Source organism: Bombina bombina, chromosome 4 (genome assembly GCF_027579735.1).
Source record: "Bombina bombina isolate aBomBom1 chromosome 4, aBomBom1.pri, whole genome shotgun sequence".
Classification (NCBI taxonomy): Eukaryota; Metazoa; Chordata; class Amphibia; order Anura; family Bombinatoridae; genus Bombina; species Bombina bombina.
This window is the reverse complement of record NC_069502.1, coordinates 804,520,524-804,546,455: the sequence shown is the minus strand read 5'-3', so window position 1 is coordinate 804,546,455 and position 25,932 is coordinate 804,520,524. Positions and strand designations below refer to the sequence as shown.

The 25,932-nt window shown below is 38.6% G+C and overlaps 1 protein-coding gene across 1 annotated transcript in view; it reads right to left on the bottom strand.

Moving 5' to 3' along the window:
- Positions 1-6,699: 6,699 nt before the first annotated feature.
- The window catches only part of LOC128657883 (gastrula zinc finger protein XlCGF26.1-like), a 51,400-nt gene continuing 32,167 nt past the window's right edge, over positions 6,700-25,932 (bottom strand). The window contains exons 8-10 of the mRNA XM_053712311.1: positions 10,757-10,864; positions 8,908-9,009; positions 6,700-7,997 (exon numbers count right to left, since the gene is read on the bottom strand). Of these exons, the coding sequence (XP_053568286.1) occupies positions 6,859-7,997; positions 8,908-9,009; positions 10,757-10,864 (1,349 nt within the window). The 3' untranslated portion in view covers positions 6,700-6,858. The remainder of the gene's footprint in view (positions 7,998-8,907; positions 9,010-10,756; positions 10,865-25,932) is intronic.

Here is a 25,932-nt window from a genome sequence, read left to right as displayed (position 1 = left end):
TAATTCCTTAAGGTCGCACTAAAACTCCTTTGTTTCTCTTGCTCACGCTAAGTTGCCCAATAGAATGTCCTGATATTCACTCATATACCTTTTCCTGAGGTGGTCAGCACAACATTTTTTTTATATTATAGCGTACAATATTTTACCTAGCTTGTACCAAATATTCTAAATTTACCTTATTGTTCAAATATTTCACCTTCTGTTATTCCCTGAAATTATTCCCTTGTAATCCTTATTAAAATATATCCTAACTATATTTTTAAAAAATAAAAAGAAGTTCTCCATTAGGGGTCCATGAGTGGCCCTGTCGCATCACTGTTTACCTGCTTTATATTATGTTGCAGCATCTTTGCAGTCCAAAAGTGGCCGCTTATATCTTATAGTGGGTGTACTGTTTGAACAGAGTTTATTGCTTGTATTTAATGGGTAATTTGTCATTTAACTGTATTATGTACTTATACGAACTTTTTTGGCAGCCTACTCTGTAAAAATGTATTTTCCTTTTTAATATGTATTGACAATTACTAATTTTGTGTTTAGAAAAGAACCTCAATAAAAATTATATAAAAAAAAAAGACCTAAACGGAAGGCACCACTGCTTGAAGAACTTTTCTCCCAAAAACAGCCTCAGAAGAAGCAAAAGTATCAAATTTGTAAAAATTTGGAAAAGTATGAAGAGACGACCAAGTCGCAACCTTACAAATCTGTTCAACAGAAGCATCATTTTTAAAGGCCCATGTGGAAGCCACAGCCCTAGTAGAATGAGCCGTAATTTTTTCAGGAGGCTGCTGTCCAGCAGTCTCATATGCCAGGCGGATGATACTCCTCAGCCAAAAAGAAAGAGAGGTAGCCGTAGCTTTCTGACCCCTACGCTTTCCAGAATAAACAATGAAGATGATTGACGGAAATCCTTAGTCGCCTGCAAGTAAAACTTCAAGGCACGGACCACGTCTAAGTTATGTAACAGACGCTCCTTCTTAGAAGAAGGATTAGGACACAATGAAGGAATAACAATTTCCTGATTAATATTCTTATTTGAAACAACCTTAGGAAGAAATCCAGGTTTGGTACGTAAAACCACCTTGTCAGAATGAAATATAAGATAGGGCGAATCACATTGTAACGCTGAAAGCTCAGAAACTCTTCAAGCAGAAGAAATAGCAACTAAAAACAGAACTTTCCAAGATAACAATTTAATATCTATGGAATACATGGGTTCAAACGGAACCCCTTGAAGAACTCCAAGAACTAAATTCAAACTCCAGGGAGGAGTAATTGGTCTAAATACAGGCTTAATTCTAGTTAGAGCCTGACAAAAAGACTGAACATCTGGCATATCTGCCAAACGTTTGTGAAGCAAAGTTGACAAAGCAGAAATTTGTCCCTTTAGGTAACTTGCTGATAACCATTTCTCCAATCCTTCTTGGAGAAAAGACAGAATCCTGGGAATCCTAACTTTACTCCATGAGTACCACTTGGATTTACAGCAATAAAGATATTTACGCCATATCTTATGATAGATTTTTCTAGTGACACGCTTTCGAGCCTGTATCAAAGTATTGATGACCGAATCAGAGAATCCTCGCTTAGATAAAATCAAGTGTTAAATCTCCAAGCAGTCAGCTGCAGAGAAAGTAGATTTGGATGCAGGAAAGGACCTTGAATGAGCAGATCCTGTCTCAAAGGAAGTTTCCACGGTGGCAGAGAGGACATATCCCTAGACCCGCATACCAAGTCCTGCGTGGCCACGCAGGCGCTATCAGGATTACTGAAGCTCTCTCCTGCTTGATCCGAGCAATCACGCGTGGAAGGAGAGGAAATGGTGGAAACACATAAGCTAGGCTGAACGACCAAGGGTACTACCAAGGCATCTATCAGTTCGCCCTGAGGATCCCTCGACCTGGATCCGTAACGTGGAAGCTTGGCATTCGGAAGAGATGCCATCAGGTCTAATTCCGGTCTGCCCCATTGGCGAGTCAATGAGGCAAACACCTCCGGATGGAGTTCCCACTCCCCCGGATGCAAAGTCTGATGACTTAGAAAATCCGCTTCCCAGTTCTCTACTCCTGGGATGTAGATCGCTGATAGATAGCAAGAGTGGGCCTCCGCCCATCGGATTATCTTTGATACTTCTATCATCGCTAAGGAACTCCTTGTTCCCCCCTGATGATTGATATACGCCAGTCGTGATATTGTCCGACTGGAATCTGATGAATTTGGCCGAAGCCAACTGAGGCCACGCCTGAAGCGCATTGAATGTTGCTCTCAGTTCCAAATTATTGATTGGAAGTAGAGACTCCACCTGAGTCCAAACACCCTGAGCCTTCAGGGAATTCCAGACTGCACCCCAGCCCAGTAGGCTGGCATCCGTTGTCACTATCACCCACAAGGGTCTGTGGAAACAAGATCCCTGGGACAGATGATCCGGCGACAACCACCAAAGAAGAGAGTCTCTGGTCTCTTGATCCAGATTTATCTAAGGAGATAAATTTGCATAGTCCCCATTCCACTGTCCGAGCATGCACAGCTGCAGTGGTCTGAGATGAAAGCGAGCAAACGGAATGATGTCCATTGCCGCTACCATTAATCCAATGACCTCCATACACTGAGCCACTGATGGCCGAGGAATGGACTGAAGTGCTCGGCAAGTATTTAGAATCTTTGATTTTCTGACCTCCGTCAGAAATATTTTCATGTCTACCGAGTCTATCAGAGTTCCCAAGAAGGGAACCCTTGTCTGTGGAACTAGTGAACTCTTTTCTATGTTCATCTTCCAGCCGTGAGTTCTCAGAAAAGACGACGCCTGGATCAGAATATCGTCCAGATAAGGCGCCACTGCTATGCCCCGGGGTCTGAGAACCGCTAGAAGAGACCCTAGAACCTTTGTGAAGATTCTGGGTGCTGTGGCCAACCCGAAGGGAAGAGCCACAAACTGATAATGTTTGTCCAGGAAGGCAAACCTTAGGAACTGATGATGATCCTTGTGAATGGGAATATGAAGGTATGCATCCTTCAAATCCACGGTAGTCATATACTGACCCTCCTGTATCATTGGTAAGATTGTTCGTATAGTCTCCATCTTGAATGATGGAAGTCTGAGAAACTTGTTTAGACACTTGAGATCTAAAATGGGTCTGAAAGTTCCCTCTTTTTTGGGAACCACGAAAAGATTTGAGTAAAACCCCTGCCCCTGTTCCAGTATTGGAACGGGACAAATTACTCCCATGGTAGAGAGGTCTTTTACACAGCGTAAGAACACCTCTCTTTTTATCTGGTCTGCAGATAATTGAGAAAGATGAAATCTCCCTCTTGGGAGAAAATTCTTGAATTCCAGTTGATACCCATGGGTCACGATTTCCAGTGCCCAAGGGTCCTGAACGTCTCTCGCCCAAGCCTGAGCAAAGAAAGAAAGTCTGCCCCTACTAGATCCGGTCCCGGATCGGGGGCCGCCCCGTTCATGCTGTCTTTGTAGCAGCAGCGGGTTTCTTGGATTGTTTACCTTTATTCCAAGCCTGGTTGGGTCTCCAGACTGACTTGGATTGAGCAAAATTCCCTTCCTGCTTTGTGGAGGAAGAGGAAGCCGAGGGTCCTCCTTTAAAGTTTCGAAAAGAACGAAAATTATTTTGTTTACCCCTCATCTTAACAGACTTATCCTGAGGTAGGGCATGACCTTTACCTCCAGTAATGTCAGAAATGATTCAATTCAGGCCCAAATATGGTCTTACCTTTAAAAGGAATAGCTAACAGCTTAGATTTTGATGACACATCAGCAGACCAAGATTTGAGCCATAGCGCTCTACACGCTAGAATGGCAAATCCTGCATTTTTTCGCCGCTAGTTTAGCAATTTGAAAAGTGGCATCAGTAATAAAAGAATTAGCTAGCTTGAGAGCCTTAATTCTATCTAGGATGTCATCTAAAGGAGTCTCAACCTTCAGAGACTCTTCTAGAGCCTCAAACCAAAAGGCTGCTGCGATAGTTACTGGAACAATGCAAGCCGTAGGTTGTAAAAGGAAACCCTGATGAATAAATAATTTCTAACTTTTTATCCATAGGGTCTTTGAAAGCACAACTGTCATCAATAGGTATAGTTGTACGCTTAGCCAGGGTAGAAATAGCTCCTTTCACCTTAGGGACCGTTTGCCAAGAGTCCCGAATGGCGTCTGATATAGGAAACATTTTCTTAAAATTAGGAGTTGGAGAGAATGGTATACCTGGTCTATCCCATTCCTTTTTAACAATTTCCGAAATTCTCTTAGGAACTGGAAAAACATCAGTGTAAGTAGGCACCTCTAGATATTTGTCCATCTTACACAATTTCTCTGGTGGTATCATAATCATCCAGAGTCGCTAAAACCTCCCGAAGTAACAGGCGGAGGTGTTCAAGCTTAAATTTAAAGGACATTTCGTCCAAATCTGTCTGAGATAACACATTTCCTGAATCTGAAATTTCTCCCTCAGACAGCAATTCCCTGACCCCCCAACTCAGAGCACTGTGAGGGTACATCTGAAATATCCAATAAAGCATCAGAGGATTCAGTATTCACATTAATACCTGACCTACTGCGTTTACCCTGTAACACTGGTAATTTAGATAATACCTCAGTAAGGGTAGTAGACATAACAGCAGCCATCTCCTGCAGAGTAAAGGAATTAGACGCACTAGAAGTACTTGGCGTCGCTTGTGTGGGCGTTAAAGGGTGTGACACTTGGGGAGAATTGGATGGAATATCCTGGTTCTCTTCAGACTGAGAATCATCCTTAGACACACTATCTTTACTCAAAATATGCTCTTTACAATGTAAGGCCTTTTCAGTACAAGAGGTACATAATGTAAGAGGGGGTTCCACAATGACATCTAAACACATAGAACAATGAGATTCCTCAATGTCAGACATGTAGAACAGACTAGTAAAAAACCACCAATAGTCGTTTAAACACTTTATTAAATGCTTTAAATAATTCTTTGAAAACGTGTACTGCGCCTTTAAAAAATAAAAAAGTGAACAATTTTTTCAAAGCTGCTTTAAACCGTAAAATTTACTTCCAAAATTAACTTAATCCTAAATAAATGTTCCAAAAATTATTGCACCCCAAGTAGTAAGGGGGGATTAACTTCTAAAATGTATTTATAGCCACATTTATATTAAAGTCAGCAAAAATACCCTCTGCACCTTGCCACAGCTCTGCTGTGGCGCCTACCTGCCCCCAGGGTACTTCGAGATGACTCAACAACAATCCGGAGAGCTGAGCTAATGCCTGCTGCTTCCCAGGCAGAATACAGAGCGCGTCTGAGCGCGTGAAAATAAGCCCCGCCCATCAGGACCGATGACCGAGTAGGCCCAAACAACCGCATGGAGGAGAGGTTACCAATACAAGCCATGTGGACTCGTTTACCCCTAGTATACACTACAGTCAAAATGTATATCTAAACACCAAAACCGTAAAACATATCTCCCAGTGTCTTTTATAATGAGCACTCAGCACTTTGTCATTATAAACTCTTTTGGCCCAAAAATGTCAACTGAATAAAATAAAATAATGCATAGGTTTCAGTAACACCCCTCTTTGATAACAGGTCTACTGCTTACCCCTTAAAGGTAAGGTAAAGTTTACTGTCAAACAAATCATGTAATTTATCAAACTTTATATTTCTGACCGTTTTCTCTGATTCTCCTCCCCCATGACACTTCCGTGTTTAGAGATCTTCTCTCATCCAGCGTTCTCCGCCCTGTCTCTACGTCGGCTCAATGCGCGTTCACAGACTGCATTTCTTATGCGCATGCGCCACTTCCCCCACTGCCCAATACAAACTAGTAACTTGTAAGCAATAGCTACAGAACAAGCAGTGAGCATGCGCGAAACACGAGCGAGCACGGGTGGAGGTACGTTGACTTAAGCCGGACGCATGTGCTCATTCATCCAGTGACGTAGGAATGGATGGGCTAAACCCCTGAAGGGGAAACACAGATTGGACGAGAATATAGCTTTCACTTGTCAATCAAAATAAAGAAAATGTCGGGCGGACAAATGCTTGGTGTCGGGACAGTACTGCGAAGGGCGAAAATAAAGTAATTATGAGAGTTTATGACAAAATCATGAATTAAACTTATACTAATTTTTAAGTATCTACACAATGGCGTTTAGTTATATGCTCAACTTTACCTTACCTTTAACTAACAGGGAAATAAATTTCAGCCAGTTCTGATATACTAAGTCTCCTCAGAATAAAGGGCTGCACATACCTCAATGCTGCTTGTAGCATAAACCGGTCTCCACACTGAAGATGTCTCCTGTATTACCTTCAGATCTGTGGGAACCAACATGGATCTTAGTTACAGCTGCTAAGATCATAAACCTCAGGGCAGAAATCTTCTTCTATATCCCCCTGAGGGAAACAGTACTCACCGGTACCATTTAAAATAAAAAAACTTCTTGATTGAAGAAACTAACACTAACATCTCACTTTACCTCTTCCTAGTACAAACACAGGCAAAGAGAATGACTGGGGGTGGAGGGAAGGGAGGAGCAATATATACAGCTCTGCTGTGGTGCTCTTTGCCACTTCCTGTTAGCAGGAGGATAATATCCCACAAGTAAGGATGAAATTCGTGGACTCGTCGTATCTTGTAGAAGAAACTAATCTGAAAACATACTAGTCTAAAAATTAAAACCATTATTTAACTCAGTCTGACTGACTAGTGATTTAAATCAAATCCACCCTGGGGTCACCTCATAAACGCTTGAGGTGCAGAAGGGGCCTTATACAGCTCAAAAACTGCACGCCCCAGGGGGTCACATGCAGTCATCATCAGCACTTGGTATTGTGTGATTGACAACTACATGCCACCCTCTGCACTTAGGAGGTTAAGCTCTGATTTCTTTTAATATGAGTTTTCTGATGCCTAAAAAGATTTGATTTCCAAGTAAAATATTTTCCACAGTCAGAACATGAAAATCCTTTCTCCCCTGTATGAATTGTCTGATGCGTAATAAGAGTTGATTTCCGATTAAAACATTTCCCACATTTAGAACATGAAAATTCTTTCTCCCCTGTATGAGTTTTCTGATGCATAATAAGATTTGATTTCTTAGTAAAACATTTCCCACAGTCAGAGCATGAAAATCTTTTCCCTCCTGTATGAGTTTTCTGATGCGTACGAAGAGTTGATTTCAGAGTAAAACATTTTCCGCAGTCAGAACATGAAAATCCTTTCTCTCCTGTATGAATTTTCTGATGAGTAATAAGATTTGATTTCCGAGTAAAACATTTCCCACAGTCAGAGCATGAAAATCCTTTCTCCCCTGTATGAATTTTCTGATGCCTAATAAGAGTTAGTTTCAGAGTAAAACATTTCCCACAGTCTGAACATGAAAATCTTTTCTCTCCTGTATGAATTTTCTGATGCGTAATAAGATATGATTTCAGAGCAAAACATTTTCCGCAGTCAGAGCATGAAAATCTTTTCTCTCCTGTATGAGTTTTATGATGCATAAGAAGATTTGATTTCTTAGTAAAACATTTTCCGCAGTCAGAACACGAAAATCCTTTCTCTCCTGTATGAATTTTCTGATGCGTAATAAGATTTGATTTCTGAGTAAAACATTTCCCACAGTCAGAGCATGAAAATCCTTTCTCCCCTGTATGAATTTTCTGATGCCTAATAAGAGTTAGTTTCAGAGTAAAACATTTCCCACAGTCTGAACATGAAAATCTTTTCTCTCCTGTATGAATTTTCTGATGCGTAATAAGATATGATTTCAGAGCAAAACATTTTCCGCAGTCAGAACATGAAAATGGTTTCTCCCCTGTATGAATTTTTTGATGCGTAATAAGATTTGATTTCTTAGTAAAACATTTTCCACAGCCAGAACATGAAAATCCTTTTCCTCCAGTATAAATTTGTAGATGTTTAAAAAGATGTGATTTCTTAAGAAAACATTTCCCACAATCTGCACTCTGATCATGACTAGGATTATTGCAGTTTGTGAATTCACCTGTCAATAAGAAACATATCATGAGAACATATAAACTGTTCTGATTTCGTTAGTCCCCTACACTTGTAGTAGACACTGTGACAACTAGACATTTCACAGCTTTCACGCTAAGGCTTAAAGTGATGGTAAATCCTAGCATTTGTGAAACGCTAAAATTTACCATTGGAACAAATAAAGGGGACTTTCATTCATGAAGTATAAAATACTTCATGATGAAAGCTTCTTTATTTGTTCCAAGTGTTCGCCATTTTCAGCTGCTAAAGGCAGCCCACCATCAGAATGCTATGTCCCCTATTTGGCTGAGAGGTGAAGTATTTTATACTTCATGAATGAAAGTCCCCTTTATTTGTTCACAAACGCTAGGATTTAACATCACTTTAAGGACAGTTTACTGGACATTACGGACTATTTCTAAGAATTTTCACTTAGTCAAAGACCGAACTAAATTAAAATGAATGATGTTTTTAAAATCAATGTTTCATGTCCTTTTAAAATTGAGTCTTTTAGTAATACAATTATTTCAGTCCATAAACTAATCTTTATAACTACTGCTTGTGTTTAAAACAAAGATGACTCTAGAACAACAAAAACAAAGAAAATAGCCCCAGGTGGTGTAGTATATCTAAGCAATATATAAAATTTTCATCTGAGAGAAGAATCTCACTCACGTGTCAACTACACCTTCTGGGATAATTAGCAGCTCCCCAGCCAACTGTATTACTCAGGCAATTCTGTTATATCATATAGATGATGATTATTTAGCTGAAAAGGCTTAAAGACCCCAATACAGCTAAACAAAAAGATATCAACCTGTGACAAATCTCCATGTACACTCACACCTTAGACACGTCACACACGTACACTCACCTGCACCCTGCATCCCTCAGACATGTCACACACATACACTCACCTATATTGTCACATATTTCCTGCTCTGGTGGTTCTGGCATATTTCTTAGCCACTGATCTTCTGTTTGTTCTGTGTTGCATGAAATCTTAGCAACATTTTCACCTGGAAAAAAAAAGAGTAAATATATAAATTTCTGTTATATCTTTTTTAAAAATGTTTAAAACAAAATGTGAAAAATTCTGTAATATAAGTTAAATATGCCTCAGCCTTCATCACTAGCAGTCACATTAGTAAGAAACATTCCATATAATGACAATAGCACAACAGTAAATACAGGTGGCAAGCAATAAAGCGAGTTAGATAGGAATAACATAAATTATGCTTAACAGAAAATTTCCTTTCCTTCTGTACAGGGAGAGTCCACAGCTGCATTGCTTTCTCCTGAAGGCTGCTTCAACAGGAGCAAAAACGCATTAAAAATTTAGGAAAAAGAATGTAAGGAGGACCAGGTAGCCGCCCTACAAATCTGATCCATAGAGGCCCCATTTTCGAAGACCCAAGAGGATGTCACTGCTCTCGTAGAATGAGCCGTAATCCTCTGAGGAGGCTTGTGTCCCGCTGTCTTATAAGCCACACATATAAGCAGCATAAATCACATAAACAAATATGATTAACATCCCACTGTTCAACAATCCCCCTCAGGAGATATTAACCCTTGATTTCATAAAGATAAAGGAGTCCCACTGTGACCCTGTCTTCTAGCGTTAACATATGTGTAAAAAAATTAAACAATCTTGCCGGAATCTATGCCGTGGAACAAAAACACGGTCCTTCAAGTGTGACAGACTGTAGCATCGCTTCTGACATGGACTTGAGTGATGAAAAGCAGGCAATGAAACTCGTCAATACTGATTGCTTAGGAGCGGTTAATATGAGTCTGGATGGTTTCGCAGAAAGACTCTCTCTGCATCTCCAGACTTTCATCAATGCTCTCACTGAGAGGCTGACAAGACTACTTAAAACTCCAATTCCATATCGAAGGGTAGATACCCTTCCTAAGGAATTACTCTGAAATCTTCTGACACTTCTCTGCCAACCTCCTGTGACGAAAGGCAAATAATGACTGGGGGATGAGAGAAGTGGGGGAGGTATTTAAGCCTTTGGCTGGGGTGTCTTTGCCTCCTCCTGGTGGCCAGGTTCAGTATTTCCCACAAGTAAGGAATGCAGTTGTGGACTCTCCCTATATTAAGAAGGAAAAGTTACTTTATAGCTGCAAATACAGCCTCATTGTAACCAATCAGAATTCCTATGTGAGTCTTATTACAGAGTTTTAAAAATAACATCCATTTTCCATTGCTTATTAAAACCTCACTATAGCCCATTTAATTTTTTTTAACATGTATTGCCTGGGTGAGAGAATGTACCACAATAATATGATAGAAACATCAGCTATATAAAAAGGATTTAGTTCAATACAAAAGTATTTTCTACTTCAATAAAAGAGGAAAAGGAATAGATATAATGGAAATTAGCAAGTTTAACCTTCTAACTGCTGAACTATTTCATACCCTTGTGCTGAAGAAGATTACAGTTTTTTGCATTCATTGTATTAAGAATTCAGCCCTACATAAGTTATATCACAATCACCACAAATAACAGGTGAGTTTTCATCTATGTGTTTTATTGAGCGGGTATTTATTGAGACACATCATATACACTTACTCACAGAGACATGTCACACAGGTACACACACCTGTGACCTGTTTCCCTCAGACACATTACACACGTACACTCAGCTGTGCCCTGTGTCCCTTACATGTCACACACATACACTCACCCTTTTTCCCATAGCCATGTAACACACATACACTCACCTGTGCCTTGTTTCTCTCAGACACGTCACACACACCTGTACCTATATTGTCACATATTTCCTGCTCTGCAGCTTCTGTTATATTTCTTAGCCACTGATCTTCTGTTTGTTCCGTGTTACATGAGATCTTAGCATCATTTTCAACTAAAAAAAAAAAAGTGTCAATGGTCTCTTTTAAAAAACTTTAGATTAAAATAAAAAGTAAAAGATTGTGTAATTTAAATGAACTAAACCGGAGTCTAAATCACTAGCAGTCACATCATATCAGTATGTACCATGTAGTAAAGCAAGTTAGCTGGGATTTAGTGACTTTACCAGCTGCAAACACACCCCGATTTTAGCTAATTAGAATTTCCATGTTTTCTGTAATACAGTTTTTTTTTTTTTTTTAAATATAATCCATTCTAATGATTTTTCAATAAAACCTTGCATATGCTTTGCAAATGCACTCATATCACAGTAACACCCCATTATACCTAACATTGGGGCAATAAAGCACTAGTATTCCAACAGCCTCTTGACCTGACATGGAGAAAATACTGTAATAGAATTCCAACAGCACCCAATGTTCTCCCCAGGACCTTTTAAGCGGGTGCACCACCCGGCTGATTTTACTGACTACCCGGGTAAAACATTAGCCAATCTTAAGCTAAAATGAGCTAATATTGAAAATGTTTAATTTTTATTGCACAACATATCTTTAAATGCATTCTGTTAAATTATACAATTAATTTGTGTTTTGGATAGCTGAAAATGATAAAATATTAAAAAATATCACACTGCCCCCACTGGTTACTTCATAAGGCCACCAGGCTGCAAAATTTTCAGCATCTATACCTGACATGGGAATAATACAGTACTAGTATTTCAACAGCCCCTATACCGGACATGGTGACAATACAGCACTAAAATTCCAACACCTCCTATACCTGACATTGTAACAATACAGCACTAGTATTGCAACAGCCCCTATACCTGACATAGGAATAATACAGCACTTGTATTCCAACAGCCTATATACCCGACATGGGGACAATACAGCACTAGTATTCCAACAGCCCCTATACCTGACATGGGGACAAAACAGCTCTCCCTATATATAACATATGGAGAATACAGCACTAGTATTCAAATAGCCCCTATATCTGACATGGGGACAAAACAGTACTATTATTCCAACAGCTCTTATACCTGACATGGGGACAAAGCAGTACTATTATTCCAACAGCTCTTATACCAGACATGGGGACAATACAGCACTAGTATTTCAACAGCCCCTATAACTGACACAGGGACAATAAAGCACTAGTATTCAAATAGCCCCTATATCTGACATGGGGACAAAACAGTACTATTATTCCAACAGCTCTTATACCTGACATGGGGACAAAACAGTACTATTATTAAAACAGCTCTTATACCGGACATGGGGACAATACAGCACTAGTATTTCAACAGCCCCTATACCTGACACAGGGACAATAAAGCACTAGTATTTCAACAGCCCCTATACATGACATGGGGACAACACAGCACTAGTATTCAAACAGCCCATATACCAGACATGAGGACAATACAGCACTAGAATTCTAAAAGCCCCAATGCCTGACATGGAGACAATACATCACTAGTATTGCAATAGCCCCTACACCTGACATGAGGACAATAAAGCACTAGTATTCAAACAACCCATATACCTGACATGGGGAAAATACAGCACTAGTATTTTAACAGCCCCTATACCAGATGAGGATAATGCAGCACTAGTATTCCAACAGCCCTAATACTTGACATGGTGACAATTAAGCACTATTATTATACATCTTTGTAAGAGTCTACAAGTCTACATACACACAAATATGCACCAGAAAACATGCTCAGACACACTATATAAGCACACACAATCAAAACCTGATTTTTTTTTTACAATATTACCGAGAGGATCCTGGTATTTCTTAATAAATGTATCTAAAAAATAAATATTCACTCACAGGCCAAATCTCTGCATCTACATCTGTGTGTCCACGTGTACAGCTCATTAGCATACACAATTCAGCTGGGTACACTACTGCACGCTTTTACAATTTCCATGGTCATTGCTGCTGCCACTTCTCACCACGGTAATTATTACTTATATTGCCTTTTTACATATGTGCATTGTGCTTTCTGCATCTGTTAGTTCTATATTTAATGCTGTAGCCTGCTTGCAGAATACAATGTCCCTTTAAGAAATGTCCCCATAAAATTACAAACATGATTCTCTGCTGGTCTTGCACATGTATGATAGAAGGTTTAAATACAATGTCCCTTTAACTCACTATATACAGAGAGAAGATACAGATAAGAGGCTTTAAAGATAACATAGTGCTGTGAGATTTATTTTATGCTCCTACAAAGTGCTACCAGTGTATCCGCAGCTGATCAGATCACAATGATTAGACTGTGGCAGATATGACAGCAGCTGTATAGGGTCTTCTTGCTTGGGTGCCATTATATGATCAGGACTGATGTAATCAAACTCTACAAATGTGACAACAGTCAGTGAGTAACAGGCTATATTGTACTGTGACACACAGTGTGTGATTGAGGTGACACCCTGACTGGTGATATAATGTACAGTACATACAGACAATAAGCTATAAAAACCAGGCAATACCGACAAGCGATCTCTCAAATTGGAAAAATAAAAGTATTTCGTGGTTAGGTAGAATTAGCGTGATAAAGATGAACGTCCTCCCCCGCATCTTATACATTTTTCATGACTACAATCGGGAAACTACAGAAAATTATAGAAACATTTATCTGGAACGGAATTAAACCCAGAACACATAGGCAAAACTGTACCTACCCAAAGAAAAAGGCGGACTTGGAGTACCTAATTTATCTTTATACAGACAAGCTATAATGACACAAAGACTAATAGATTGGTGTACAAATTATCCAAAATAGCATTGGATACAAATAGACAGATCAATTTTGACCACCAACAACCCAGGCTCTCTAGCATGGACAATAAAAAAAGATAGGCCGATCTTAGGTGGTTCCGGGGGAGGAGACTGGGTGCAGGAAATGCTGTGAGCACGCTCTCTCTAAAACTCCCATACTAGCCATTGGCGGCAATTTCACGCTGAGCCTTTTGTCCTGGGCGGCTAAATATCCACAGGTACCTGGATCCTGGTTCCACAGCGGTGTAACTACAGCACACCGTATTACCATCTTGGCCCTTTCTGCCTCATCAAAATCTCCCTGTGGGTGCAAAGCTACGAGACTTGGCTGCTTTCCCCCACCCCTCCCACCGGTGCTGCGTGAGGTGGTGGATGGGATACTGTCTGACGACCCTGTTTGGTTGGGAGAATTTGGCTTACTGATACGGACAGGGAGCTACTACTTAGGCACAACCTCTTACCTTGCTCTGGTTTGGGTCCTGCGCTCCGCACTCCCTCAATTCTTTTCAGTCTTGCCGGGTTCTCTCCCGAGGCGAGGGAGTGGGGGCCTGGCTGCGTCTCCTCATCCTGCGGCTGGTGTAGTGCGCGGAGACGGATGGGACGCTGACTGGTGACGTCGACATGCCGGGGCTGCATTGTCTTATGACACGGAAAGGAAGTTACTGCTGAGCCGTGGTCTTCCACACATCGATGCTGCTTGTGGAGGACCGGCGTACAGTTCAGACAGGAGTCGGCTGGCTGTCCTGAGATGGAGAGTTGCTGCAGAGGCCTGGTTCTCTGAGGAATAAGCACATACAGCGTCCAGACAAGAAAACTGGCACAGTGAACCTGCAATTCCGGTACAAATATGGCACTGAGCTGCATGGTATAAGGTACTTTCTCTTGCAAAGGTGCAGTTTGCCTAGTTACTGGGAAAGATTTGAGGCATAGCTCTTGTATTTCTAAATATATTCTCCCACTGAAAGGAAAACAAAATCTATAAGGTCCCTACAAGTCAGTATTCTCCCAATCTAAGGGTGTAAGGAGTATAAATTGTCTTAAGGATAACGACATCTTCATACTGGGACTTGTGCAGTAATATTTTTACATACCTCCAAGGAAGTTAGGTGGAACTGGAGAGAACTGTTTGCTTTCTCCTAACTGCATGTGCCACTAACTTTCCCAAACGCTTCTGCTTGCATGTTTTTTTTTTTTTTTGCCTGTTTTCTCCTCTCTGCTTCTATAAAAGGCTCGGGAAATCAGAGGGACACTACTCCTGCTTAAACTAGCAAACTAATATACGGCCACCTTATATATAAGGAGTTCCCTTATTGCAAAATCACTGAATTGAAGGAAACTCACTTATAAAGCATAACTCTGCCTCAATTTCCTAACAAACAGGTCTCAGGAAATGTGCTGATTTTTTCTGTTGCTGGCTGTTTGCTATGTCTTGCTAATCATTTATTTTCTTTTTTTTTTCCTTTCTGTATATATCTTGGTATATGCTAAATTAAGATATTAATGAAATTATATGCCTGAGAAATCAAAAAATGCTGACCTTGATAAGTTCCTTGAAAATGTAAGATTTGATGCTATTGAAGAAGGCCTTGATATAGGTTTAAGGTTTTTTTTTTTGTCTCTTTCTTTTGATTCTTCTTTAAGTGACCCCTTAAACTTAAAAGTTTGAAGGCTGGGGGAACTCTGGATTTAGGTTAAGAGGGCCTAGCTAAAAGACTCAGTTCCTAAGTGGGTGGGAGGGGAAATAAATGAAGAAGTTTGGTGTATAAAGAGAAAAAAAGGGGGGGAACCCCCCCCCCCCACATATAAACCCTGTATAAAATTCGGGGTGTCCTAAGGCTTAAGAACAAGATAGTGGATTAGGAATAGATACATTAAAATCTTGACTGCTGATTTAGGGGCTCAAGGCTAAGTACAACCAATATAAGATAACTGATATCTGGATCTGGGATCCCTGGTGACCTTATACACTTTATAATAATAATAATAATACTTGCTCGGCACTATCTCACCTGACCTTTTTATTTTATTTTTCTCACCCTTCCTGCACGTCCCCCTCCTCACCCCCTGTAGAAGGGGGTGGGGATCTTCATTTCCCTTCACTTGCTAACTTCTCACCCCTTTTTTTTTTCCCCCCACTTACACCCCCTCACTAATTAACTATAATCACAATCGTATAAAACACCTATCCCACCAATACACTTATGGATACATTTTTAAGTTCACCGTCTCACAGTAAAACCACTTCACCAACCATGGCTTCCAGACCCAGAGACAGAAGGAATAAGACAACAGCTGAAACCCTGGTCGAATTACATCCTGAACCAGCTCCTTCTATAAAGCGGACTGACGCTATAAATCCACAGCTAATTGTGAGTAATATTATTGAAGCCCTGAATCCAAAATTTGAAACAAAATATACACGCATTATCAGTAGAAGTTAAGCAATTCTCTGCAAGAATTCAAGAGGTCGAACAAAGAGTATCGGATTTAGAAGACCTCACAGTATCTCACAACACTAAAGTACAGGCCAATTCACTCTCACTGATAGAATTACAAAGGAAAATTGAGGATTTAGAGAATCGATCTAGGAGAAACAATGTTAGGATAATTGGGGTTCCTGAGAGCGTTCAATATGCGGATTTAATAAAGTTTGCGGCTGAGACCCTTCCTAAACTCTTTAACATCCCACAAGAAATACTACCCCTAGATGTAGAAAGGGCCCACAGATTGGGGAGATCTCCTTCATCAGGTGGAGATAAAGCTAGGCCCAGACCCATAATAGTAAGATATTTGAATTATCAGGACAAGATTAGGATCCTACAGTTTTCACGTAAAAATGCACCTATTTTAATAGAAGGAAACAAGATCTTGGTTTTTCAAGATTTTGCTTATGAAACCTCCCTAAAAAGGAGAGAGCTCTCCCCAATATGTGGTAGACTGATTAAAGAGGGACTATTTGCCACAATTGTTTATCCAGCTAAACTTAAGGTAGAAATGCAGGGTCACATTTATTTTTTGACAATGTATCTGAGGCAGAAAATTTTTATACTGAGAAGTGTACTAAGCAGTGTTGATTTAAGAGAGAGGAAGAGGAAAGGAAAAGTTATATATGAGAATAACCTTGATGTAAATAATGATATATCAAAAGGTTTTTCAATCTTATATATACGGTTGGATACATTTTCTTTTTTTTCTTTTTATCCCTGATGGTTGAGGGTAGACAGGTGCAGAAAATCGGGGGCCGGGGGGTTTCCCTTTTTAAAAATTTTTTTTTATTTTTATTTGTTTGTTTTTCTCCTCCGCATCTATTCCTTCTCTCCCCTTATAAATGGCGGCTAAAGTAAGAAAATTGGTTATATCCTCTTGGAATATTGGAGGCATATCTACTCCGATGAAGCGTAAAATTATGATTTCACAATTGAGGAAACTCAATACAGATATTGCCTTTATCCAGGAGACACATCTAAATGCAGCAGAATCATTGAAATTAAGATCTTCATGGGTCAAGGAAGTATTCTTTACATCTAGTATAGGTAGAAAAAGAGGAGTAGCTATTTTACTAGGAAAGAACATTACATATGAAGTATTGCTAGAAGTTAATGATTCGGAAAGTAGAATTCTGATTTTAAAAATTAAAATGTCAAACTCTATATTTACCCTCTGCAATATATATGCTCCTAATAAATTTGAACCAAGATTCTGGGAACTATTACAAACTAAAATTTTACAATTTGGGGAAGGCAATATAATTGTAGCAGGGGATTTTAATATGACCTCACAAATCCCCTTAGATAGGTGTAGGCAAACAAATATTACTCATATCTCTAAAAGAGATAAATTGGAAAATAAAATGTTCAAAACTCTATTTAGGAATCTAGCCCTTAAAGACATATGGAGGATTCAAAATCCAATTCAAAGAGAATTTACATGTAAAGCTAGGAGTGTGAATTCTTTGTCAAGAATTGACTTATTTCTAGTCAATGAGAACCTACTAAAAATAGGAGCCATAGCTAAGATAACGCAAGTCACTATTTCAGATCATGCCCCAATTACTTTAAGTATTCCGCTGAGTAATAAAATACACAATTCACGTCGCTTCTTTTTCCCTAAGTTTTTAATAAAAAACTTAAAATTTAAAAACTGGTTGACTGCCAAAATGACGGATTTTTTTGCTTTAAATCTTGGATCAGTCAATGATCCGAGTTTACTTTGGGAGGCAGGTAAAGCAGTATTTAGAGGGGACATCATTGCCTATATGGTTAATCTTAAACGAAAAACTACACACAGGGAAAACGAAATACTAAGGTCACTTACTAATTCTTATAATAAATATTTAGTACAACCCACATCTGCAAATTGGAGGAGGTATACTTCTGCTAAGAGAGTTAGAGATACTTTTTTAATGCACACCTCGGTTCAAACTGATCTTAAATGTAGAGCTAAGTTCTACCGACATGGGGATAAGGCAGGTAAACTGCTAGCTAAACTAGTTAAAAATACACAGGGGAGCTCTGCTATTGATTCGCTTCTTGAGCAAGATATTATACTCAATGATCCAAATGAAATCCTCAAGGCTTTTTCTGTTTATTATAGGGACATATATTCTTTTAGGGAATCGGATCTGAAAACCACAGAACTATTCTGGAGAGGGCTTGAATACCCATGTCTGAGTGATGAAGCGATAGTCAAAATTAATGCCCCTATTTCTGATCAAGAGATTGCCAATGCCATTAAAATTCTGAAATTGGATAAAGCACCGGGACCTGACTCTCTGCCTAGTGAGTTCTACAAAATATTGTCACATGTCTTAATTCCTCATTTGAGAAATCTTTTTAACCATTATTATATAGAAAATAACTCTATTCCACAGAATTTTGCTGTATCTAACACAGTATTAATCTTGAAACCGGGAAAAGACAATTTGAAAAAGGAGTCTTACCGCCCTATTGCGTTATTGAACACTGACTATAAATTGTTGACATCAATTTTAGCTAAAAGGCTTCAACGCGAGATAGGAGTATTAATTGACAAAGATCAGGCAGGATTCTTACCTAAGCGTAACTTAACGGCCAAAATTAGAGAATTGTTTTTAATCCTTGAGTATTTTTATAATCCACAAGAGATTATAGAACAGGAGAAGTCTGATCTAGCAATTATTGCGCTTGATGCAGAAAAAGCATTCGATTCGGTACATCATCAACATATTTTAACCTCATTATCCAATTTTGGCTTTAAAGATAACTTTATCTTCTTCATCGATAATATATGTAATAATTCATCTACTAAATTGATTGTTAACAGCTTAGAATCCAATCTAATTAATCTTCAGAGAGGCACAAGACAAGGATGTCCATTATCACCTCTTTTATTCGACTTAGCGATTGAATCGCTAGCTCTTAAAATCAGGCAATCTCTTGAGGGAATAAAGGTTGGTTCAGTAGAGCAAAAGATTGCTCTATATGCTGATGATGTGTTGATCTATATCTCAGATACAGAAAAGAACATCCCAAAACTATTATCGATTATTGACTCTTTTGGAACCTTTACTGGTTATAAGGTAAATAATTCTAAATCGGAAATAATGTGGATTAGGAAAAATGAGGCTTCCATCCATATAACACCTTTTAAGGAGGTAGTGTCTCACTTTAGATATCTTGGTATTAATGTATCAGCCAACCCAAAAGAGTGGTATGATCTTAATATCTCTCCTATATTATCAAAGATAATAGAATACATGAATAGTTGGCAAAATCTTCCACTCTCCTTGTCAGGACGCATCGCTATATTTAAAATGGTCCTCCTTCCAAAAATTATTTTTCCGTTACAAAATATACCGGTAATATTGAAAGTAAAAGACTGGAAAAAATTGAATAAGGGTTTAAGATATTTTATATGGAAATGTAAAAGACCCCGTATTTCTTTAAATAAGCTATATCTACCCAAAAAATTTGGGGGATTGGCCCTCCCTGATCTTAGTAAATATAGCTTAGTTTTTCTCTCACGTATTGCGATAGACTAGATTGTAAATAAAGATTACTTTACAAATAATATGCTTGAAAAAAATATTATATATCCTTACAACCCTATGGCTTTAATACACTGCCCAGTTCAATTAGTCCCAAAAAAGGTGAAATGTTTCAAATCGATATATACAATCATAAAGGCCTGGAAGAAATATGGACAAAAAGTGGGTATCGATCTCTCTATCCCAAAATTTCAAGGCCTCTGTGGTAATCCAGAATTTCAACAAGGAACACAATCCGGGATATTTCAGACCTGGCAAGGGAAGGGGTTAACTTTTATATCCCAACTTATAGATCAAGACACCTTATCAGTAAAGGCTTTTGATAAATTAAAACAGCAATTCCAATTAAGTAACAAAGACTTTTTTGCCTACCTACAGGCCAGGCATTATCTTTTTTTTCTTACTGAAAAATTTGGGTGGTCATGGTCATGGGGAAAAATAGACAGTTGGCCTATTCTAGCCAAAAAACGATCTAACCTCTGTCTCACCCTGGTATGAGCTGGCAATCAGCTATCAGGGAAACTTGAACTTAAGTCAGATAACACAGAGCTGGAATGACCTATCCCCTGGATTAAATATGGAGATAGAGCAGGTAGAAAAGTCCATAGCTATTACAGCCCAAACAACTTTATCTGTAAGCTGGAGAGAATCACATATCAAACTATTATATAGATCTTACTATACCCCACTGAAAGGATTCAAATGGCACAATTATAAATTTAATACGTGTCCGAAGTGTGCATATCCAGCAGCGGATATAATCCATATGATATGGGCATGTCCCAAGATAAGGCAATTATGGTGGAAAGTAGAATTTTGGCTTAAAAAAGTATTGAAGATGCATTCTATTTCTGTCTCCTTGGCAGAGGTTGTCTTCCTTAAGGAATCTTCCTTGGCCCTTGAACACATAATGGCTAGAAATGTAACAATTCTGGCAACAAGAAACTTAATTCTCAAGAACTGGCGAGGCTATATGACACCTAGTATTCTAGAGATTAAAAATTATATGAAAAAACAATGCATTATTGAACAGATGGACACAACCCTAACATCTGAAAGGGATATAACACTTTTTTTTCGAAAATGGTCCACATTTATCAAGATTTTCCCACCAGAAGAAATAAATCAGTTAATTTATCCTTTTAGATATTCTGAAATAGTGATATTAGATAGATGGTAACACCTAACTTCCCCCACCCCCCTTTTTTTTCTTTTTTCTTCTCTTCCCCTCCCCTCCCATGCTCCGCCCGTGCATAGCACTCTATATTTTGATAAAGAGCAAAGGTATAGGTAATTAATGTATAGGTTAGGATTGTGAGAGAAACAATCCCTCTTTCTTCTCTCTTTTTCTTTCAGTGTTGTTTGTAATGATGTATAATACATATATAAAATGTCTTCATTAAGCACATTTGATATTGTTTCATTAGCAAAAGACATGTATTTCGTTATTTATTTGGATATGATAAATCTCTTAGTTTCTCTTGTATAATGTCATTAAGCTCTGAATAGAATGCTTTATGTTCTTGTACTCAATGCTGGTAAATAAATAAATATTAAAAAAAAAAAAAAAAAAGATAGGCCGACTATAGTAAACAAATACCCGCTACTAAAAGAGTTCTTTGAGGTATGGGATAAGATAATGCATACTTCCTTCCACATTTCTACATCAACATCCCCATTAACGCCTTACAAAAATAACACAGCTTTACCGTTAAAAATAAAAAAAAAATTATATAAGGGCAGGACACCAGATAGAGAAAAACATGTTTTACCATTTATCTCATCAAAACAAACTAAAGACCTTTACAGAAATCTCTACTTCCAACATCGACACATCTCTGACCTGGTTATCATATGCACAAATAAAACATTTCCTCACTTGGACTTCCGGTGGGCGGCACATCAAAATGGCAGCATGATATTGAAGCTCTCTAAAAAACAACCTATTTGCAGCCTTAATCTGATGCCATCCACGTCTCTCTTGACAACTTTCTGTGTCCGAGAATTTTGGTGGATAGAGGACCGAACATCTTTCTCTCCCCCGGAAAGCACTAAAAAGATATAACTAAGGAACACGAACAACGGTGTCTCCCACCCTCCAAGATGGACGCTCTTACTAAAGAATTAACAGCTACATTCTTACCACATTTGGATAACCTCCTGAAATCCTGCTGGGCGCTACATGAGGAGATCCGATCCCTTTGGGGAACAGCACCGCTAGTCATTGCCCCTGTCCATGTTAAGGAGGACTCTCTGTCCCCGAACCTACCTGGGCGCCATTTCCTCTGGGACATAACACGGCTGGACAGCGATGAGTCTGACTCAAGAGGTAGCAAAGAGGGGTCACCTAACATCAGTACACCCACCTCAATGGAGAATGAGCCTAGCCGCAAACAGGGATCAGCGCTGAAGGGAGATCTTATCGCAGCTCTTGCGGGATGCAAGCAGATGGCTGATTTGAGCGACTCAAGAAAGTCGGAGGAGCCGAACACTGTTTGGAGCCACATAGATCTTTTGAATTTCCCAGTTTGTCCTCCCACTTTACAGGCTATATTCTGGCCGCCCGGCAAAGCAGCGCATAGAGATCCGCAACGACTGGCGACTCAGCCGCAGCTCATACCTGATACGGGTCCGTTCAGGGGCCTAGCATCTCACTGCGCACTGATTACTGGGACTCTCCTGCCTAACTCACCAAATGACTGCCACAAATATCCACCTCGACTGGTCTGGAGGCACTGTTACCCCTCGCTAATATGTTCAGGAATTGGATAAACTATCTCGATCAGCACACTTTGATGCTCTAGACTTATGCTAGGTGGGATCGTTTTCGTTACAGGACTATTGGAACCGTGCTTCACTACTGCTATATCTCCTCTGGTATAATTGTTAATAATCTGTATTAGATCCCAACTGTGGCCCTGTTGGTCATATGTGTATATGCTTTTTCTTTGCTTTCGTTTTGTCCTGTTATAACACCCTTCATACAAGGGGAGGAATCTTGACGCTTCCCATAGCTCAATATTACTATAAAAACAATATAAATCGATAGGCTAGTAGAATCTCTAAACACCCCCCAGGGCAGTACACAACACCTATCGCAGAAATTAAGAGCACTATCTCTCACCCCTTAAGCCTCACTAACTGGATATTGGGCATGGCAGAAGAAAATATACATTTTGTGATGCGGCTAGCAATAAATTGGGAGCTGAATTGTATAACCTACGTAAACTTTATCACACTAAACCTGCCGTGTCAATCGAGCATTAACATTTTTGTGCCACTATAGCCCTGATGTTCATCCACTGCTAGGTCTGAACGTATTTTTACAGCCATAGTTTAAATTATATACATGCAAATAGGTCTATTGCTGAGAATCTATAGTTGTACTCTGAAAACCCTTACTAATATCTACAAAATGAAGAGGTTAAAGCTAACTTAAAATTATCTTGCTAAAGGATGGTTATGATCTTTATTTATTTGTCAGTATTTAACTGCAAGATAGAACTTTGCACTCAGAATCAATTGTAATCCTCTACCACTTTTTATTGTCATACTTTGAGGCTAGTTAACAAAATGTGGGTTTGGTTGTTCTTCTTTTGTTCGTGTTTTTGTTTTGTTTTGTTTTATATTGGTTTGTTTGTTAATATGTTTAATGGAAAATGAAGGAGCTCAGGAGGCTTCAACATGGGATGTCTCTATTTTAATTTTCTTTCTATGCTACAATCATTGGCCTCACTCATATAGTGCGTGTGGCCATGCATTGATAAAAACATGCCCCATAATTATGCAACTTTTGCTTTGAATGTAACTATATATGAAGGATCTACTGTTTTTCATGCTGCAATGAATCACTGTGTAATGTCTTCTGCTTACCAAAATGTAATTGTGATTTAACTACTATTTTATGCTCTGTATCAACTTTATATCTTGTATCATGATTGGCTTTTGCCTCATACCTGAGTTCCTTGAATAAAAAGAATTAAAAAAAAAAAAAAAAACATTTCCTCACTTCTCATAAACACAAAGACTTACTAGTTAGATCGACAACAAATGTTGAAAAATTATGTTTGAAGAAGTCAACCCCAAGCCACTTGATCTCCATTCTATATAAGCTGCTTCTTACTCAGGAAGGAAGCAACCTCTCTAACTACACTAAAGAATGGGGGAAAGAGCTAGAAACAGAACTTACACAACAAGCATGGAATAAAATATTTATTAACACCAAAACAGCTTCTATTTCAGCACAAGTACAGGAAACAAACTACAAGTTCCTAATGAGATGGTATCTTACCCCAGCAAGGTTAAAGGTAATATACCCCACTACTATCGGTAAATGTTGGAGGGGCTTCCCCCGATGCAGGAAATATACAACACATTTGGTGGGGCTGCCAAAGACTTTAGGTTTTTGGACGGACGTATGTGCAGAACACTACAATAGATAATACCAAGGGATCCAAAGATTCTATTATTTGCCACTCTCCCTAAGTTAAAAAGCATAGACAAACACAAGCTGATGCTCACAATGATCAGCAGTGCAAAAAGTATGATCTCTAGACATTGGAAATCCTCAGCGGCCCATCTCTGAAAGATTGGATCGCACAGGTAGATCAGCTTCTACAACTAGAACAATACTATTATATTAAAACCATTATGATTGTGTATAAACCTAGTGCCTGTGTGGATCCTATATGCTCCGGCTGTGTTGACCTCTAGCTATCAACTGGAAATTCAAAGTATAACAAGGTATAGCCCGAGCGCCTCACCACTAGTGGGGGCTAGGATGTGTTATTCAGTCTGTGATGTAATAAAAAAATATTGGGTATTAGTTAAAAAGGTATAATGGTGAAAAGTACATTTGGTACACAATTAAAAACAATTTTCCACTGTTAAAGGGCCATGATACCCACATTTTTTCTTTCATGATTTAGAAAGATAATGCATTTTTAAACATCTTTCTAATTTACTTCTATTATCTAATTTGTTTTATTCTCTTGATATTCTTTGCTGAAAAGCATATCTAGATATGCTCAGTAGCTGCTGACTGGTTGCTGCACATAGAGGCCTCATGTGATTGGCTCACCCATGTGCATTGCTTTTTCTTCAAATAAGGATATCTAAAAAATGAAGCAAAATAAATAATAGAAGTAAATTGTAATGTTGTTTTAATTTGTATGTTCTATCTGAATCATGAAATAAAGATTTTGGGTTTAGTGGCCCTTTAAACTCATTGAAATAATAACAGATTAACATGGATTCATGTGCACATAAGCAATATTACACATATATCTATAATCAGTAATGAAGGTACAATTAAAAAGCTAATTTATATGAGAAATATGAATTCCCTTTGATGCAGTGTTATGCCACCTTTGTGGCTAACAGAGGGTAGCACTGAGCCCCTTGCTGGGTCTCTACAGAGATGTTAATCAAGTTTCAAAGAGTGTTTTGGTTAATTGTCTTACTGATCAAAGGTGATCAAGCAAACGGTATGTTTAGTGTTGTTTGTAATCCCAAAGTAGGTGAAACTTCCAATGTAGAAAAAATAAAATAGGCAAAACTCCCAATGTATAAAAAATATAAAAATAAAATAAAAATAAATCCGTGTGTATTACTTTAAAAGTGAACTTGCAAAAAAGGACAAAAACTGCAAATTTATGCAACAATGCCAAAAAGTGCAACAATGCCAAAAATTTAATAAAAATGCAAAAATACAAGTGTGCGTGAAGAAACTAAGTGGTGATACTGGTGATTGAAAAAATAGGTCTCTTAAGATCCAAATGAGAAAGGCCTTCTGAGAGGGCGAAACGCGTTGACAAAGCATCTGATAAGCCTTATTCTTATTATTAAACCTGTACTTGAACATACTACACTATATGGATTATCTTTCACAGAAGAACCCACCTAGGAGCAGGACAGTCACCAGAAAAATTTGACTTTCTATTTTTGCTAGCAGCATCAGCTCTGCAGTTTTGCACACATTTGGATCTTAAGAGACCTATTTTCTCAATCACCAGTATTCACCACTTAGTTTCTTCACGCACACTTGTATTTTTGCATTTTTATACAATGTTTGGGATTGTTGCACTTTTTGGCATTGTTGCATACATTTGCAGTTTTTGTCCTTTTTTGCAAGTTCACTTTCACTTTTGGCTGATCTGAATTTTTTTTTTTTTGCTTGCTTGAACTTTATTTTGGCTTCACTTTAACTTTTAATGGAATACACACAGACTTATTTTTATTTT